This window comes from Diabrotica undecimpunctata, chromosome 6, assembly GCF_040954645.1.
Source record: "Diabrotica undecimpunctata isolate CICGRU chromosome 6, icDiaUnde3, whole genome shotgun sequence".
NCBI lineage: Eukaryota > Metazoa > Arthropoda > Insecta > Coleoptera > Chrysomelidae > Diabrotica > Diabrotica undecimpunctata.
Window position 1 is genome coordinate 47529742 of NC_092808.1, and position 20743 is coordinate 47550484.

The 20743-nt window shown below is 29.4% G+C and overlaps 2 protein-coding genes across 2 annotated transcripts in view; one reads left to right on the forward strand and one right to left on the reverse strand.

The window, feature by feature from the left end:
- Positions 1-231: 231 nt before the first annotated feature.
- Rox8 (TIA1 cytotoxic granule associated RNA binding protein Rox8) lies at positions 232-6943 on the reverse strand. Its single transcript, XM_072534649.1, has one exon. The coding sequence runs from the start codon at positions 6729-6731 to the stop codon at positions 5628-5630; it is 1104 nt and encodes a 367-aa protein (XP_072390750.1). The 5' UTR covers positions 6732-6943; the 3' UTR covers positions 232-5627.
- A 2653-nt stretch (positions 6944-9596) lies between these two features.
- Positions 9597-20743, forward strand: part of LOC140442646 (KICSTOR complex protein kaptin-like) — a 43320-nt gene continuing 32173 nt past the window's right edge. Inside the window, exons 1-2 of the mRNA XM_072533645.1 lie at positions 9597-9937; positions 20245-20327. Coding sequence (XP_072389746.1) covers positions 9733-9937; positions 20245-20327 — 288 coding nt within the window. The 5' untranslated portion in view covers positions 9597-9732. The remainder of the gene's footprint in view (positions 9938-20244; positions 20328-20743) is intronic.

Sequence of the window (20743 nt, forward strand, 5' to 3'; positions counted from 1 at the left end):
TTTTATGTCGATAAACAATGCACTTGTTATCATGGAATTGGAAAAGCCAATTTGAACATCTGTATTCAGACGAATGACTGTACCCGTCATACCGCAGCCTTGTTTGCAGACAAATTGTGTTGCTGGTAATATACTTTGCCGTCTTATCCAAGTTTCCATAGCACTTTATGCAAGTAAAAGTTTTAATACATATATAGTTAGTTAATCAAGATGTGAACAAAAAATAAAAGCTGTGTTGGTCATAATTTATTTCCCAAATAACATCAGAATATGTACATCATAATTCGTCAAACATTTTGTAATCTTTAGGTCATGTTCACAGGTTGATAGCTATGGATAACATTTCTTTAAGTCCATGATTATAATTCTATACTAACACTTACAATTTTGGGAAAATCAAGAATAAGTTTGATAAAAAATAATATATATACCTATTTACATCAACCAAAAGAACACGGCAAACCATAATCTAACTAATCCTAGGTCAAGTGTGTAATTAACTGAATATGAACTTAATCTCATCACTACCAGAAAACATATTTTATATCAAAAGTAATTGACTACAAATATGTACAATATATTGTCATTAGGGGTATATTCTAATAATAAAGGTTTGGTTTATCTATGGAATAAATGACACACTTATTAAATAATATTAAAATACATGCTTTCTTTACAATAATTACAGGAGTTAGAACAAAACTTAATGAACTTTGCAGGGTTGCAACCTTTCAAAATGAAACCTATTTCAGCATATTTACAAATTTAAATGCCATGTTCGGAAAAAAAAAATTCGGAATATTTGACACATCAAATTATTTTGTGAGGATGACGAATTTGATTATTAATACTCGATTTCATGAATATTTCACCATTAACAAATTTTTACAAAATATATGAAAACAATTTGAAAGATTTACATATTTTTGCTCTAACCCCTCTATAAACAATTACTCACATTATGTTCCAAATTATTATATAACTAAATTAAAAATTACCGGTACCAACACCTAAAATATAATAACATTAGAGCAGGAACATTTTACATTTTTCTAATATCTGTTTACATGGTTCTGATATCATTGCGTTTTAATATATCAAAATTTGATATCAACAAAAATACATTTTTGTTTTAACAAAACAGAATCAAACAGATACAAGTATATCTATGTTAAATTATAATTTTTGAAGACGATCTCAATTGATTCAAGAGTATGGCAATTGCTAGCTTAGAAGAAATGCTTTATCCATATATATATATATATATATATATATATATATATATATATATATATATATATATATATATATATATATATATATATATATATATATATTATAAACACTATTTTTCGATTCTTTCAAGCACCAAATACACATATAAAAATGTTTTACTTAGGGAACACTTCGTTGCATTTCTGATGATATGAGCAAAACCTGAGCCATATTGAACATTTGTTCATTGCTAGATGTGGCTGCTCCTTTTGTAAATTTCAGATAATTTTTAACATTAAATATACTTGGTCCTCAGACTTTTACAACTTCAAAATCTCTGATATAAACACAGTATGAAAAAAAAATAGAGAAAATGAAACTGTTGTCTTGTGGTACCTTTAAGTTAAATATTGTATTTATATGGGATTAAACCAAAATTAATTGTAAGGAGAATTACATTTTACATTTCTTTTTGATGTTTATAAAAATTCTTTTGAAAAGGCCTTCCAGATTGGATATCGAAATATCCAAAACAAATTTAAAATGTGATTATTATTTAAAGTAGTTCAATTAAACATAGATACAATATTTAACACTAAAAAAAGTCAAAAGTTGTTGAAAAAACTTTTGATGAGTCAGAATATTCAATTCACAAAAGAGGCAATTATATATATTAGATATTTATCTTACATGATTTTGGTATAAATTAAATAAGACTAAAAAAGCCTTTTAGTAACTTGATAATGGATATTTTAAATTATGTCTTTTGGTCAATACTGGAATAACACAAATCATTTAGATAAGATAAAAAAACAAATAGTAGTAAACAGACAAATATTACCCTCAACATAGATATTAATATCATGGTTTTCATGAGAATACATAAGCTAATCTGTTAGAATCTGAAAAAAAATGAATTGAAAATAAATAAAGAATTTTAAAATCCTATGTTAAAACTTAACAATTGTAATTTTTCCCCGTTAGTTGTTTGTACTTGTAATATATTGTATAAATAATGATTTTCTTTAGATATAAAATTTTTTTATTTAATTTATTGGACTGTTTTTGTGAATTTTCATAAAGAATATAATAATTGCCTCAAGAATCTTTATGTTTACTTCAACAACTTTTTATTGCTTCACTTTTTTCATTTCAATTAACTGCATCAACTACTAAGATTATTTACTTAGAGGGTTGCTTCATTTTGTTGGACTAATTTATTGGAAAATAGAGTGGATCCTGAGTAATCTCATAATAGTAACCTAGGATAGAAATTTTGATGATTAGCTACATATTGTAAAAAAACAAATCAATTCCAGATAATCTGGAATCTTAAATGTGCTGGAAAATTGGTCCACTGTTATGTGATTTCTTTTTTACAGGTGGCACTGTATTGTAAGTTCTACAATTTACTGAATTTTACTCTGCTGTTTGTATAAAAAGTATGGTGTAAAAAAGTATTTAGGAACCAGAAGTTCTACCATCAATATCAAAATTTCTACATCTTATCATTTAAGAAGGCACATAGTATTCATGTAAATTAAGGTTTAAAGAATCAATCATAGTGTGTAGGGAATATACTATAATAGTAGTACTTATATATTTCTTTTTTTATAAAAAATTTATTTTTTTATATGAGTAATACAAAATTATCAAATGTTTATAAAAACGTACTGTTTAACTAAAGGATCTATTGTATCAAAATATTATAATTACTTTTACATATAAAAAAATAAAGCGTCATTATTAAATCAATGCTTTCAGCCTGTCTCTGCTTTTCTTTGTGTCTAAAATTTGCACATTAAACACATTGCCTCATTTTTTTTTTTCAAAAAATGAGAAATTTTTGTTTGTTTTTTTTATATAAATTAGTCCAAAATAATTAGCAGTATCTATTGTAATTCTGGAAAATGTCAATATTTAACCAATATCATTATCAGTACATTTGCTTCTGAATAAAATAAACCATTCCTAATGGAAAGTATAACTTATAATTCCCTTTAATAATGACATAATCTATTAATGTTACCAGTATAATATGATCTTGCGTTCCAAAAGGAGCAAGATTGTCTCCAACCATAATGGCAAGCTCATGGAACTTACCAATTCCTTTGGGAAAGGCGAAGAAATTCCATTTCCCAGATTTCTCGGAAATGAATTGCAGCACTATTCCTCTATACATATTTTTTAAAACATGTTGAAAAGGATGTCATAACTGAGAATTAATAGCTTAGAAGGAAATATATATGATGGAACAAAATGACCCAGCTAGAAAAACACTCCTTGATAGATCCATTGGTCAGAGAAGGAGACCCAGAAAAAGATCAATGAAAATATTAGAAATATGGGAATACATGGTTGATGGAGGAAGGCAATGGATAGGGATGATGATAAAAATCATGTCAAAACTGGCAACTGCTAGCATAAAAGGAAATTATATATACATAGATATATATATATATATATATATATATATATATATATATATATATATATATATATATATATATATATATATATATATATATATATATATATATATATATATATATATATATTTATTGCATGGTGTTGAACTCATATTTTGCCTTGTCTGTTAAAGAAACCTGTAAGAAATGAAAATATATAAATAAATGAAAAGATACAATTTTACAGTAATCAGTAGCTCGGATATTTTTATTGGTTCCAAAAATATTATCTTTTCTTGTATAATATTGTTTGCATGGTATTATTCACAAATAATTCTTTTAAAATCAAATATTGATCCTTATGAAGCTCTATCTAATTTGATTTATGATAATTGCAGAACACTATAAATCAACAATATGTTGAAATATAATAATCTATTAAACTTGTCTTTACTATAAAAATTAAGGCTATATTTACCTTTCAGTTAGTTAACAAAAAAGAATGAAGAGATGATATTTTCTTGGCCCTTGATAAGGAAAGTTGTAGAGTTCCTATTGGGATATTCCTTTAGCACAAGACATACAGATAACACAATTTCAATAAGAACCTATTAGTTCCTTAATAATATCGTATCATTCATGAAAACCTTGAACAACCTGGAAACTTTTTATTGGATATTAGGTTTGCAACTATGTCAATATATAAGATATTGTACTTTTTTTCTACCTAATACAAAATAACTTAATAGTTTTCTGAATGACCCAATTCTACTATTCTATATATTGGAATATAAAGCTACATTCAGACAAAAATTAACCCTAGACCAATTAAGTTAATGTTAAGGTCAAAACATCAATAAAACTTTTCATTTTTTTAATTATTGGTATCAAAATCAAATAGCTACAAAATTAATTAATTACTGAAATAACTTATTTCTGGTAAATTGCCTACTTCCTTAATTAGCAACAATACATCAAAATACAATTACCTAAATAAAATATAATGAAAATCAAGCATGTACAATAGTGTGACAGTCTTCTAAAGTAAGATCCCCACAAAGTTGGGAAAATAAAACAATCTATTTCAATTTAGCTTCCAAATCGTCAATTACTAAAAAGTTTCTGATCTGAAAGTCGTAATTGTTAAATAAATATTTCTGTTCCAATCATTTATATGACCTGTTAATGATGAAAACAAGCTTGGCAGCAGGTGCTAAAATCTGTATCAAAGCCACAAACTTTGTAGGATATGCACAAAAGATCTTTCAAGTTGTAAAATGAAAAATCAGAGGCCAAACTACCTAATATATCTACAATCATGTAAAGCAATTTCCAAGATAGAAAAAATTTACAAATACATGTTAGGGACTTTAAATTTAAATTTAAAGAACTTTTAAATTTAAATTTAATTTTAGTGGGAAAAAGTTAATAAACCTTAGTTTCCTGTTAAAGAAAAAAAACTTAATATACAAAAATGTATGGTACATTCCGGCCACACAGAACCACAATGGAAATTTTTGTAATAAGAATAAATAGTAGATGCATAGCAATACCTGTATCTGTTATACATGGAATCTATGTAATGTATCAGGTAAAAAATCAATCATATTAAAATTAATTTTCAAGTATCATAAATAAGAACCTCTTTACAGACATGAAATTTAAACCATTAAATTGAAAAGCAAAATATACAAAAGTAGTATAAGATAGGCAAGATATCAACAAAAGACATCAGGTTTTAGAGACAAAGTAAAATCAAACTGTTTGTTATATCTTCTTAGGAGACAAAGTAAACAATTACCAAAGGTCATTTATTCGAAAACCAAACCTAATAAATCAATTGTAAAAAGTTATAAAACAAGTGTGTTTTGCTACTGGAAGCAAAGAAATGTTTATAAAGGTTAAGTTCATATTCCTAATATTATTTATAGGTATTTTGTTTATAATTGTCCTTGCTCAAACTTACTGCAAAAACGTAACCCAAGTTAATGTCTATGGAATATTTCACTGAGATGGATACTTTTGACCATACATAACGGGTACATTTGGTTGTTGTCCTGGCTGACCTGACCACTGTCCCTGTTGTGGCATAACACAGTATTGCTGACCACCTGGATATTGTTGATATTGCTGGTAGGACTGGTATCCTTGCATGTAACCACCTCCAGTATAGCCTTGTGGATACCAATAACTGCCATATCCATAAGAATATGGAGGGGCTGAAGATTGAGGCACAGCTCCTGACTGCATTGATGGATCTGGGCCAAATCCTCCATTTTCCTTGCCCCAGAAGCACTTAACAGTTGCACCATTAATTTCTGAATTATGAATATTTTCAATAGCATGAGTTGCACTTTCTTTTGTTAGAAATTTTATAAAAGCATACCCTTTATCTTTGAACACTCTAATATCTTGTATTGTACCAAATGGTGAAAAAGTTGTGTGAACTAAATCGTCAGTGAGACCACTTGCAAAACCCCCACAATATACTGTTGTGTTAGTTGGAGAAGTTTGATTGTAGATCTCTTCAAATTGAGGTTGTTTCTGCCTCTGAGCGGGTTTTTCTGTTCTTGGTGGTGGTGGCTTTCTAGTTGACCAATTAGTACGAATGGATCTTGATCCAAGCCACTGACCATTCATAGCTTGTATGGCATTTTCTGCTTCAGCTTTTTTAACAAAAGATACAAAAGCATACCCTTTAGATTTAAGTGTTTGAGGATCTCGTACTATTCTGCAGTTTGAAATTTCTCCAAAGGGAGCAAAGGCCTCTCTGAGTGTTTCAGTCTCAATTTCAGGAGATAAGTCACCAACAAAGATGTGATGATGATTAGATGTATCTTGTTTTGGTTGATTCCCTGGACTAGTTGCCCAATTTACCTTCATTTCTTTATCTAGAAATAGTCGTTTATTCATTGCTGCTAAAGCAGTTGATGCAGACTGATGATTAGTAAATTCGATAAAAGCATATGGATCATTTCCGGGCTCCCTAATTATTTTACACCCTTTCACTAGGCCTATTTGTGAAAACAAGGTACATAACAGGTCCTCTGACACTGACACGTCCAGATTACCTACATAAAGTGTTTTTGGATGACTCTCGTCCGACATGGTGACGCCGGCACTATTATTTCGATAACAAAGTATCAGCACACTTCGCGACTTGTTTTATTGCACATATAAAACCTTCGAAGACTAATTCAACAATTCGAAGATTCAGATTCTTATCCAAAAACAAGATAAGGACTTGATAATGACACAAAATTTGCCAACTTCTATTTTTCTGGAAATCCAGCTGTCACTATCGAAACGGTCAAATGTCAAATGGGAAGTGATTGTCATCATAGGACATATAAGTGATTACTTCCTCTTTAGGATGATAGAAAATTAAATCCCTAAAACTGGAGGGAAATATTAAATTGGGGTGTTTGTTAAACCAATTAAAATTTGAAAAATAATAAAGTCAGAATAATAATTTATAGTTTACTTTATTTAATTAATTAAAAAGTAATTATTAAAAAAATCATCCCAATGTGTCCTTTTTTAATTTTCTCTTGTTTTATTCTGGATTAGAGATGGGCGTTTCCAAAATGTTTTAACACACGAATCACAATAATTATTATGTATGAGTGATAACTACTTATCATCACAGAACAGGAAAAAATAACGATTGTCTTTATAAAAATAGATCAATTGTGTTTATAATTTATAATGATTCAGCTAAAATATGTTTATATTAAAACTAAGAAGCGGTTAAAACGTAATACTCCTGAAATATTTTGAGTAAATATATTTATTTTATTAAGTTACTTTCAATATTTTCAAAATAATAAAAAATTTGGATATAAAACTACACGAATGAACTACAGGTCCTTGGGTTTATGATTTACAATTAAGTTCCTTGGCAAGGAAAGAGAAGACAGTAGCGACCATTGTACCATGAGTAGCGACGTTGTGTGACAATAAATTATGATATCGGTCGTATAATGTAAGCTCTTTCCCGATATTCTTATATTATAAAAAATGCACATATATTGCAAATACTGAGAGTACAATAATTAACGAAGATAGAAGCTTAATATTTGTTGGTAGAATGTTCTTTCACAACCAAAAGTAAACCATCGTGAAGGAATTATTTGTACCTTCTTTTTTATTTTCTTAAATATTCGGTGAGTATTACTTAATTTGTTTATTGTTTAATAAAATATTTACTTTTAAAAGTAATATTTCTGTAATTTTTAAATTATATTATTATCGGTTTATTGTTTAATATCATTACTTTTAAAGTTTGATAATCTTTTATAACACGTTAAGACATGGATGTTTCTTTCTGCTACAATAAAGAACATTGCATATAAAGAATCCGTTTCCTTGATTCTTTGAGTTGTTACAACTAAAAAATTGTATACACTCACCACAGAATAATAAACAACCAGAATGCTCACTCTCCTTGTCAAGATAAGTATGCACATCTCGTTCGCGCAGACGGAATCAGCCATGTTTTAAACGGAACCAGTGCTGTTCAGTGACATTTTATCTGGTGTGCATGGAAAAATTAACCCGGTTTAATTTATTTACGGCAACCATAGACATAATATGCACTATTTTATTCTCACTTTTAGTTGAAGAATAGATTAAATTATTTCAAATTTACTAAATTATTAATCTCTAGAAATTTTAATTACAGTTCTGTCGTAGCTTGTCACAAATTTCTCAATCCGAGTCTATGTTTCTGTTTAAAATATGGCGATCGCATGCTAACAGTTCAAAGGCAGCATCTGAGAGTGGGCATTCTGATTGTTATTTATTCTGTGGTTATGTACTCTCAGCTTTTACAATATGTGCAAAAATAAGGTTTACATACAAAAAAGCTACGTAAAATATATTAACAAAGGAAGTTCAGATACTCACAATTGAAATTTTATTGATGTAAAATGGAGCGACTGGTTTCGGTTTTTATATAAAATTAAATTAAAATATATTGTTATGTAATTATTATTTGTAGTCTAACATATATACTGATATTAAATGTGTAATAAAATGTAAAACAAACTATCAAAAAATTTAATTTTAAATTATATTTCTCTATGGCATTTAAAAAAAAGTTTTATTGGAATTACCAAAAGGTGTAATCCCGTAATAAACTGATAGATTAATTATAGCCATTAAATCAATTTTGATAAGTAATAATTATATAATGTGACGGAGGCTCCGTTTCTGTTTACAAATCTATTACTCCAATACATGTACCTACGGACAGAGAATATATAACAATCAAATTGCCCACTCCCAGATGCCGCCTTTGAAGTGTGTCAGCACGCGATCGCCATATTTTAAACGGAAACATAGACTCGGATTGAGAAATTTGTGACAAGCCACGACAGAACTGTAATTTAAATTTTTAGAGATTAATAATTTAGTATATTTGAAATAATTTAATCTATTTTTCAACTATAAGTACGAATAAAATAGTGCATATTATGTCTATGGTTACCGTAAATAAATTAAATCGGGTTAATTTTTCTATGCACACCAGATAAAATGTCACTGAATAGCACTGGTTCCGTTTAAAACATGGCTGATTCCGTCTGCACGAACGAGATGTGCATATTTATCTTCTCTGATCTTGACAAGCAGAGTGGGCATTCTGGTTGTTTATTATTCTGTGTCTTGAGCTTGAGTTCCAAACATTTTTTTTTATACATAATGTTCTGTGTTTGAGGTAAACAGCAATGGATGAATTTGCTTAAAAAAAGTAAATGAATATAAAATAATTTCTATTAATACCAAAATATACTACTTAACTAAGGAACCAGACTATATGAAAAAAATTACTTGTGTATTTCCTTTAAATAAAAAATATTGAACTTGTTATGTATTGGATACTACATATATATATTTTACGTCATTGTCTTTGTAGAAAACTGAACTGAACTGAACTGGTTGTCATGCTGTCAAAAGTCCAAAAGTGTCAATGTTTCATTTACATGACATGTTACTTCAAAATAAAAATATTTTTATAGTTTTATAATAATAAATGTCTTTTAGTTTTATTTGTATTACATATTTAAATTAATATTTTATCGTTTAAAATCAAATAAAATTTAGGGCCATGGAAAACTATAAAGACGTTCATTTCTTTCATACAACTTCCCAGGGCAATATTTATACAATGGTTGAATTACCTCTGCCAAATGGATCAACTAAACTCTTGGTAGCTTCTCTAAAAAGAGAAATATTTTGTTTTGAATTTCAAGAATCACCTTCAGGTTCACTTATTCCCTCTAGCAAAGAAGTTTCTTTCACCTATATACCTAGTAAGTCCACTTTTAGTACATTTTTGCAAATACTATTGAACAAATCTTTTTACTGCTTCAATTCAAATAGACTTTTTTTGCATTTTTTTTTCAATTTAATTTTACAGCTGACATTTTTTAAGCAAAAATAATGCAATTTACTTTTGTCAATATTTCCCAAAATATTACTTACATAATAAGGTGTTATGAATAATGAACCATTAAAAAAAGAAAAGTTTGGAAATGACAAATCAGATAAATAAAAATACTAGAGAATTCTGATGGAAAATACAGGAATAAAGAAACAAACACTCATATGGTTATGGTATTCATTGATCTTAAGAAAGTATATGAAAAATCGTGGAAAACTTAGCGCTGGAGGGAAGTGGATATATTATTGTCTCTTAAGAGCAGCAGTAAACAATATATGTACAAATAAACATTATCGCCATCCTTCTAAACAAAACTCAAATCTCACCACAAACCTCAGTGGGGTAGTTAATAATATAGAGACAATTTATTTATTTATAATGTAATATATCAAATATTTTAAGATTCCTTTGGATGTGGAAATTAAAATATTAATATTAAAAAGATTCTTTTCGAATTTGTGGTTTGTTCTCAACTTGGAAATGCCATAGGCCCATCTGCAAATAGCTTCAGTCCAAAATATAGTTGTCTGTATAGTAAGAAATAAGCTACATATGACTTCTATAAGTAATCTAAATAATAATAGTATGCAGTCACAATGATAACATCAATATATTAAAATCCACTTAACTATAATATATTGGAATTATAAAATCATTAGATGGTTAAAAACATATTAATGTTTAAATGAACTTTTAAATTGTCATCTGATTTTTGTGGATCTTGACTTGTTCACAGAGATGTTGCCATTTCCCTAGGTTCCTATCTCTTACTATCTTCTTACTTAAAGTCTTAAGGTCAATATCTTTGTGTACTCATTGTCTAACATCCAGCCTATCATAGTCTTTGCACTTTAATAAATTTCACAATATCTGAATTTTTGTATAGCTGGTATACTTCAAAGTTATATGTTCAATGTCATAGTCCATTTTCATTTATGACCCCAAAACTCTTTCAGAGTATTATTCTCTCAAATATACCAAATAGTCTCTTGTCATTTTGGTACGAGGTACTATTTGGTATCTTTAGCCAAAGATACCAGAGTGTAAGTCCATGTTTCAGTCCCATATATAAAAACCAGTCTTATTAAGTAAATGTTTAGCTTTATTGCAGTTTTTATTTCTTAGATGTTTCTGAAGAGTTCTGTTTGCTATTTATATGCATCTTTTTACTTTGTCTCTTGTGTTTGTTTTGTTTACTAGCGATCCAATATATGTGAATTCCTTGATTTGCTCAAAGGTATAGTTGTTAATTCAGATTCTCTGTTGAACATTTTGAGGGTTTTTATCACCCAAAATTTAAGTATTTGGTTTTTTCCTCATTTACAAGCCTTAATTCAGTTGCAGCATTAGTAAACTTTGTAAAACTTTGCACTGCGTCTCTCATACTTCTGCCTGCTATAAGGATATAATCAGCAAATCTGAGAATTTGTGTCGATCTATTGAAGATAGTTCCATTCAATCTAATATTTGTCTGCCTGACCGGATTTTCTGAGGCAATATTAAAGAGTAGGCACTCTAGCGTGTCTCCCTGGCATAGACCATTATTAATATCTAAGAACGTAGAGTTTTCTCATTAAATTCTTACACATGAACTTACTTTTGCATTATTTCTGCATATACTATTTTGTTAATTTAACTAACTTAGGTGAGATCCCAAAATCTATATATTATATTCTAGTAACTTTTCTAAAATTTACCTATATACCTGTATATGATGTATAGTTGACTTTCTGGCGGTGAATATGCATTGGTAAGGTCTAACAATATCCTTTGTCGAGAGTTTAAGTCTCTCAAAAAGTACATTGCCGAATATTTTACATTCAGATACTAATAGTTGAACACCCTGTATAGGTAGTTGTGGCAATCAAGTTGATCAACATTTTTATGAAGTGGGCATATTATTTACTTTAACCACTCCTCTCGTTCTGCCTTATAAGTACTACGAGTATTAGTTCATGAATTACTGCCAAAAGTTTTCACTGCCTTCCTTATACATTTCAGAGCATATTTCGTCAATTCCTGGGGCTTTATTATTTTTAATTTTTTGGATGGCATTTGATACTTCTTCCCTTGTTGCTTCAATATGTAGTTACTATTGTAGGTTTAGTTAAATTTCAGTGTTGTCACCTTCTTCAAAATAATTTAAATTGAGATGATCGCTGAAATCTTGTGCCCATCTATTAAGAACTGAGTTTGTATCATGTAGAAATTCATTGTTAATATCTCTACAACTTTAATTCGTGGCTTAAATTTTTACAGCTGCTATCTCTAGACTACAAGCCCATGTGAAATTTTAAAGGGTCATTTAACCCAACATTAATCACATATGAATCAATACAATATGTAATAACAACTTTAGAAAGTAAGGTAATCTTACCATTCAAGGGGGGACTTTTTGAGACAATGTATTTGTACGACATTTATAACTTAGATAGGTAATAAATAATGACCTGCGACCTAATGGCGTGCAAAAATATTGGTACCATGAGCATGGTAAATTTTAGATTTTTGGAAAACTTTGGCCCCATTTTCGGTAATGTGACACAGTATGGCATTCATACAAAGAGTTTCGTATCGTTATATAGATTACTTTTTTGCAATGCCATACATATCAGCTGAAACGGGGGTGAGAAATCTAATGTGCAACCCTTGTTTAAATCTTAAAAATTATGTTTTTTGCAAATGCTTATAAACAATTATGTGCATTTGGGAATAGAATTGTTGTTTTTTCGGTAAAATCATTATTTCTTTTATGGCAATCACTTTTTTGATAAAATATAACTGAAAACTATCAAAATAAATCATAGCCGGTTATAATAAACTAGAATGTGGCCCGATTCTAACGCATTGGGATTCTAGAAGGTATGATGTACTACTAAAATGCTTTTGTTTTGTCACACTAAAAAAATATTCTATGCAGATTTATTTTGATATGAATAAATATGAAAAATGTAAAATAAAACGTTTTAAGACGCACAAAACAGTACACTACAAATAAGCTCTAGTATCGTATTTGCCACTTAATAACAAACAGACTTCGGTCTAATAGTCGTCATCGTTTCTCCACAAGTGGTAACAACTAAAAACTGATTGATTTTTTATCTTAATATATTCATTATTTCCCCCCTTTTTGTTATGTAGCATGTTAGGATTCGATGAGTTGTTTATTTTGTACTTAGCCAGGGGCCTTCTTTAAATCAATAAATCAAAATTTGTCTTATAGTAAATCTATTTTTATCAATAGTGCCCTATGATATCTCGTATGTCACTATACGTTTTATATATTACAGATATTTTCTTTGCGTCAACAAATCAAAATTTGTCCTAAAGTAAATCTATTGTTATCCATACATAGTGCCCTATACGTATGTCGCTATACGTTCATTAATAACGAAGATCAGGTATAGTGCCCTTTTGGTAGTCATCTTGTTTGTTTTTTCTATTTTAATATAATCCTTAACCCTCCCCTTTCATTTAACGCATCACACACTCTAAACCAATAAAAACGGAGATATGATGTACTGCCGGTGTTGAGGTTTTCATTATGGACAGAATAAGCCAATTAAATATATTGATGCATAAAAAACTCTTTTTTTATATATGAAATCTATTGTATTTTAAATATATTTAAAATGATCCTCAATTTTTGCATTATTTCAAATATTTAATATTTATTTAATTTTGTATAGATACACTAACAATTTTATTACAAAACTTTGCCCGTTGATCAACCATTTTTTTAGTAGGTACAGTTTTTCTGTAAACAAACATGTTAGGTTAGTTTAGTAATATACCTAACTAACAATAAAGTGCATATGAACACATAATATAAAAAATACCAAAGAAAGTCTAGTTATTAAAAAAAAAAGAAATACTCAATACTCGGAAAGAAATAATCAATTATTATTATGACCCATGTAAGAAAAAGAACAACGAATCGGTGTCGTTATGCAATATGTAAAAGTGATACACGCTCTAAATAATTTAAAAACAATACATATTATTTTATAAATTTTCCTAAGCCTTTATTTCTTTATTAAATAAAAAATATTTATGTAATAAATATTTCTGTATAATAAACCACTGAAATATGACATATAATGTATATTATACGTCATTTATCTGAAAATTATATATTTTTCATCCAATACATTAAAAACCCTATCTCCAAACGTTCCTCAATTTTTTCATTATTTCAAATATTTAATATTTTTTTTTAATTTTATATAAAAACACTAATAATTATATTGCACAAGACGTGGCTGAACATTGAACATTATAAAAGTTTTTGTGTCGGTCAGATAGCGGGTCAGGCGGCCGACTCTCATTCGCTTCACTGTCGAATGGTTAAGTGGATGTGCGTTCAAGCCCTGGCTCGGTGTACAGAAAAATAAAAAAGGGCTAACGCAGCAGTTTAAAATTCTAAAACGAATCTGCGGCTTAGACTAGAATATGCTGGTGTCTGATTGGCCTATGGTGGAGCAGTACGCCAAGAGATAAGGGCTTGCGGCTCGGCGATACTCCTCCATAGATCCCTACCGGATCCCTTCCGAAAATGTGGAAGTTGGACAATATACTAGAGAACCATATCGAACCCATAATAATAAATCCCAGACCAAGACAGCAGCTCGTGTAGCTCCTCAGACTCTGAGTAATTTAAATGGTATGCTTTGATAAACTTAGGACAATGCTACTTTATTCAAAATGTTCACTTTGTTATGTATCTCTCAGTTAATGAATATTTTATTTTAGCACATTGCTGTTCTTCTGTTTGGCTTTCACGTGCGTTTTTTTACAGTTGGGAATTTGTAAAATTAAACTTTTGTTGATAATACTAATAGGTTAGAAGTAAAATAGTACACTACCAATAATCTATGTATAGACCCGTGGTTGACACTTGTCTAATAGTCATCATCGCTTGAAAAAAAAAATAAACAAAAATTTGAACAAATTTTTAAAATACCCTGTGATATATAAAAGTTGTTATATTTCAAATACTGTGGCTGTTATTAGTTATTCAAACGTTGAACAATTAAAAAAAAAACAATGTTAATTTTTAAGTGATGGATTTTAGACAGCTGATTTTCTGTTGTTTATTTCTCCATTGCTTTCACACAATTACCCAAAATATCAGCAGTTAAGGTTTTTACCTTATTAACAATTTTATCTCCCTGGTTTTATTCAAATAAAACAAACTTTTTTTTCCACTGTGTATGCTTCTAAAAAAATCTCTCAGAACTACAATTTTCCGAACTTTTCTCCTCTAACTCATATATTTTGAAAGCAAAAATATAAAACACGCTTCATATTACTAATAAACGACTAATGTATCGGCTACACTACGTGCTCACAGCATCTATTACTTTTGACCCTATATACAGCGTATGAAATAAAACTAGGCCGGGCCAACTATAAAATAAAAAAAAAAAATTGTCCCTACTCCTGGTATTAATATTTTTGTACGGCATTAAGTCGTAGGTAAATGCCGTACAAATATGTTTGGCCAAAAAGTCCCTCCTCTATTAGGGATTTGTCGTATTTTCTTGTTTTATTTTTATCGAATACACTTGAATCTCATTTTACCATTTCTGTTCATATTATCTCGTCTTAAGTCGATGAATACGTTATTCTTCTCTTCTGATGCGTTTATACTCTTCTGTTTTTCCCGTGTTTAACCTGCTTTCAGAGTTTTTTTTATGTGCTGCGTTTTTGGTGTTCGTTCTCGCCATCTCGCACTCATTATCAAACCCCGAATTCCTTTTTTCTGCCCTGCTTTTACCCAAAAGCTAAGAAAAGTTGAATCGAAACTATAAAAAAAATCTAAAAAATAAACGTGTTCAGACCTCAGATGGTAAAGCAAAGGATAAGAAAAATCTGGACAAATAAGAGCAAAAAAGCTTATAGCAAAATCCAGAAAAACAATAAGTGTGCATCCCTCATTTGTTCAGAACAGCATATTAGTGTTTTTACTAAACACTACAATTAGGAAAAATAGTTATATTAAATTGAATTGTAGTCCAGTCGTCAGAGAGTTGACCCCTAAAAATCATACGAACAAGCTGAAAGTTAACCACTTTAACCCCTGGGCCTCTAAAACCCCCTCGTAGGGGATAAAAACGCAAAAAAATCGATTTACCAAGAATCTGTACACCTTAGAAAAAAATGTTTCAAATAAAAAATGTAGCTGAGATAATTTTAAACAAAAATGGTTATTAGCACTTTTTGTGTAGAATGAACCATTCTCTCACAAACATCGCTTGAAGCGGCCGTCGATTTTGAATTTCAGTTACAAGCGCGAAATCAATTATCAATAAAATTTTTATCAGCTTGACGGTAAAAATTCGATATCTTTTGATCTAAGTTTGTCTATCGACAAAAATCAAGATGCGTTTTAAAGGCAAGAGTACAGCTTTCGTATTCAGTTTTTGTATTTTGCCGCAAATAAACTTAGTTTTTAGAAAAATGTTAAATAAATAAACGTGGCGCGATTTTTGCCATTTTTTACGATTTTCGTGAGATTAATAAAATTACTTTCATTGGCCAGTCGTAGTAAAACTTCCATTTTTAGAGATCAATCTTTTAAACTTATGACATGAAATTTCAATTTAAGTAGTAACAACAAATATGAGGCATTTGAAATATGAATAAAAAACGCAGAATTTAATGTTTTACATTACAAACGATCGCACGTCACGGGAAATGCCTCCAAGACGACTGTTTTTGGGTATAATTATAGCAGAAGTTTGGTTCTTTTGAAAAACATACTAGTGTAGTTAAAAAAGAAGTTTAAACATTTTATATCGTTTGTTATGTGAAAGTTTTTTCCAGCGTTTTTTAAACATATTTCGAATGCATTATATTTTTTGCCAAAACTTAAATCTAAAATTTCATACTGTAGATTTTGAACTTTAAGCTCGAGTAATCGAAACTTCATATTTCCAGTCAATGAAAGGAGTATAGATTGTATTGATCTCATGTGAATTATGAAAATTGCATACGAAAGCTGAACTCTTTACCTTTAAAACGCATCTTGATTTTTGTCGTTAGGACACTTGAATTAAAAGATAGAATTTTTACCGTCGAGCTGATACAAATTTTATTGAAAATTGATTTCGCGTGGGTAACTGACATTCAAAATCAACGGTCGCTTCAAGCGTTGTTTGTGAGAGAACGGTTCATTCTACACAAAAAGTGCTAATAAACTTTTTTGTTTAAAATTATCTCAGCTACATTTTTTATTCAAATGATTTTTTTCTACGGCGTACAGATTCTTGCTAAATCGTTTTTTTTTTAAGTTATACTTCTATACGCGCGGTCGACGTTGGAAATTTGTACGGGAGTGAATCGGTGATGTTCATAATTATTTTAGGCTTTTGTATTTTAAAATAATAATTTTAAAATAATAATACGTTAGTGTCATGTCTAATTGGCCAATTTCTGACGTATTTAGTTTATACGCTGGTATATGTGAGTTCGAATCCCAATATGAATTTCCTTTTTTATTTTTGAAATATTTAAAAACCCCACGTTAGCCTTATTAAATATATGTAATATACGCAAAAATGCAAAATTTTAAAATAAAATGAAAATTTACAACATAATCCGAGTTGTTGGTTTTTTATTTTTATCTTCCACAAACATTTTTTACACGCGTATAGAAGTTATACTTCTATACGCGTGTGTATTCGTATATATTGAGTAAATCGGCAAAATCATTACATATGTAAGATATAGGTAAGAGAGAGAGACAGAAGATATATTTTCTCTCTCTTTCTCTATTGAGAATAAAAATGTTCCTTTTGTAAACATATTTAATATTATTATTTTTTTATTAATGTTATTATCATGGTAAATTAAACATATGCGTAAGTTATGTATATTGTCATTTTTAAATACTTATGAATATTGCATTTTAATTTGTATTGTATTATAATATTGAATTATGTGGCAGTGTATTGTATTGTATTTTTATATTAATAACAAAATTAACAATGAATTTTACTGCAGAGTATGTGTAAAAAAATTTTTTTGCATTCAACTCCTTTTATACATATATGAAAATAAAAATATATATTTTCATTAAAATATTGATTCAATCCTTCATTTACTTACTATACTCCTATTACAGGTCAAATGTTTATATACAGTAAACGATGCACCATATACCTGTATACCTAATACTTTTTCTCTTTCTGCTCTCTCTTACCTATAGCATTACATATGTAATGATTGTGCAGATTGACTCCCATATAAATTTGTAACGACGAACGTGTGTATAGAAATGTAACTTCTACCGGCAGTCCCACTAGACTGCCATACCCGTTTTTTTTTCCCAAAATTAATATTCTTGGCAAAATTCAGCTTGTTCGTATGATTTTTAGAGATTCAGTGACATTTTCGTATCTGACGACTGGAGTATATTAGAATATTTTCTGGTTGGAAAATATTCTAATATACCAGTCTTAGAATATTTTCTGGTTGTGTGGGTCGTCTCTCATATCGCCAACATATTAATGCCTAACTGGATTGGCGATACTTAAGCAACTACATCTTGCTATGGGGGATAGAAATAATTACATATTGTTAAGCTTGTGATGTATCGATTTATTAGTTGTTATATACACACGGATAACTTGATGAAATACGAGTAACGAAGGACTGAATAATGCGTAATAATAATGGCCGGCTACTGGTCTGTTTACCTATTATACAGTGGCGGCTGGTGTGATAAAATTTTGGGTAGGCCAAGCCAGCAAATTACATATAGCTATGTGTAATCAGTGGCGGATCCAGAGGGAGGGGTCATGGGGTCATGACCATCCCCCTTCCGTTAAACATATTTAAAAACCCACTTATCCTATTGGTGGTAAGATTAAAAGTGACCTTGCATCAGAGAAAAGTAATCACCCTCAAGATCCATGACCTCCCCAAAAAATTTTCTGTAGCCGCCAGTGTGTGTAATACATATTTTTTTTGTGTGAGAGTTGCAATTGTCTTGTTTGTTTCTAAGGTTTGTTTAAAAATATGTTACAATTATATCTTATGTTACATATTTTTTTATCATAATTTAAAAGGAAATTTATACATTACAATTCGATAATTACATTACAAGTGACAACGATGGTGGGCGTAGGCCCGATCGTCTGGTGCCTAAACAGCAAGCATAAACACGACAATATAAATCGTTGTCCGGCAAGCTGCTTAACTTCAAATGCTTTTTGTACGGGGATCTTATGTGAGCTGGGTCGGCCACTTCCGATTGGGCCTATTAATGATATTTAAAACGCCTCAATGTGATTCGATGCTTTCTGTGGTAATATAATAACATAGTTGTTTTAACGGACGTTAATGTATTGAGTGATTTAGTACATTGAAAAGTTATTTACATGCATTAACATAATTTTTGAATATATGTTTTTCAATTTTAAAGCTCTTAAAATTATTGGGTAGGCCCGGCCTATCCTGCCTACCCCCAAAAGCCGCCACTGCTATTATATAACATCGAGCTGTGACGTTTTGGGTTCTCGTTATTTAGTTCAAAATAACAATTAATATTGCTGAACGTGCAAGGTTGCAATTAAAATATTTTGTAATTAACACACCCGGATATTAATTACGTACGCATCAGTTTTCCAATTCAAAAAAATTTTAATTAGAACAATATTTATGATCAGATTATTAACGAATTCTAAAATCTTAATATCTCATCACAAGGTTCTTACATCCATACCATAGACAAATTTTTTAATGTGTTTTTTGTGGAGCCTTTGTTTGTAACTGATACAATCACGTTGTGCTATTAAGGACGTTAGAAAGTTGGTTATTTGTATTGCATTGAAGTGTGGATTCTCAAAAAATATGAATAAAATATCAATTATGGAAATGATTATTAGAGATACAGCAAGTGACTGGTGTATTTTTGGTGGATTAACCACAGTTGGAAATACGAAGAGGTTAATAGGTGATACTGATTATACTATATACCGAACATATTTACTGATTTGGTCTATTTCGTTTGGTTTTATCCATCGAGATATTTTTGTCTGTTCTTCCTGATGCTTATTTATAATTTTTGGTGCTATGTATTGGGGAAAAGTTAATAATACTATTATTTTCTTTAAATATAAGTTAAAATATTCGTACAAATTGGATTGAATAATTGATTTTCTTTTTTAGATGGCGCTGAGATTATTTCTATGGATGCCTTTAATAGGTCAACGACTGGCATTGAGTTCGTTATTGGAATCACGATAATTAAGGTAATTTAAAAGTGAATCTCATGGTAATAAAAAATCGGTAATAGATAAAAATCGGTAGATCATAGTTTGAAATAACGCTACATACATTTTTCTATTACCAATTTTTAATGCAAATTTACGCCAATCCAAAAGAGGATGTGAATGTGAAACAGTGAACAAACAACATAAGTTGCATATGTTATTAGAAAAAAAAAAGTGTCAAAAAATATAAGTGAAAATGAGTTGGAAGAAAAGTTAGCATTATTATAATTTGGAGAACTATGGCTAATATTATGGGAGATAGTACAGTTGAAATACGGAGAAGAAATACAGAAAAGAATAGAATAGAATAAAATTTATTTATTCGATATACAAGAATAGTTTTCTTTTTGACAAGTCAAAAGAATAGTGACAATTTTTGCATACATACATATAAA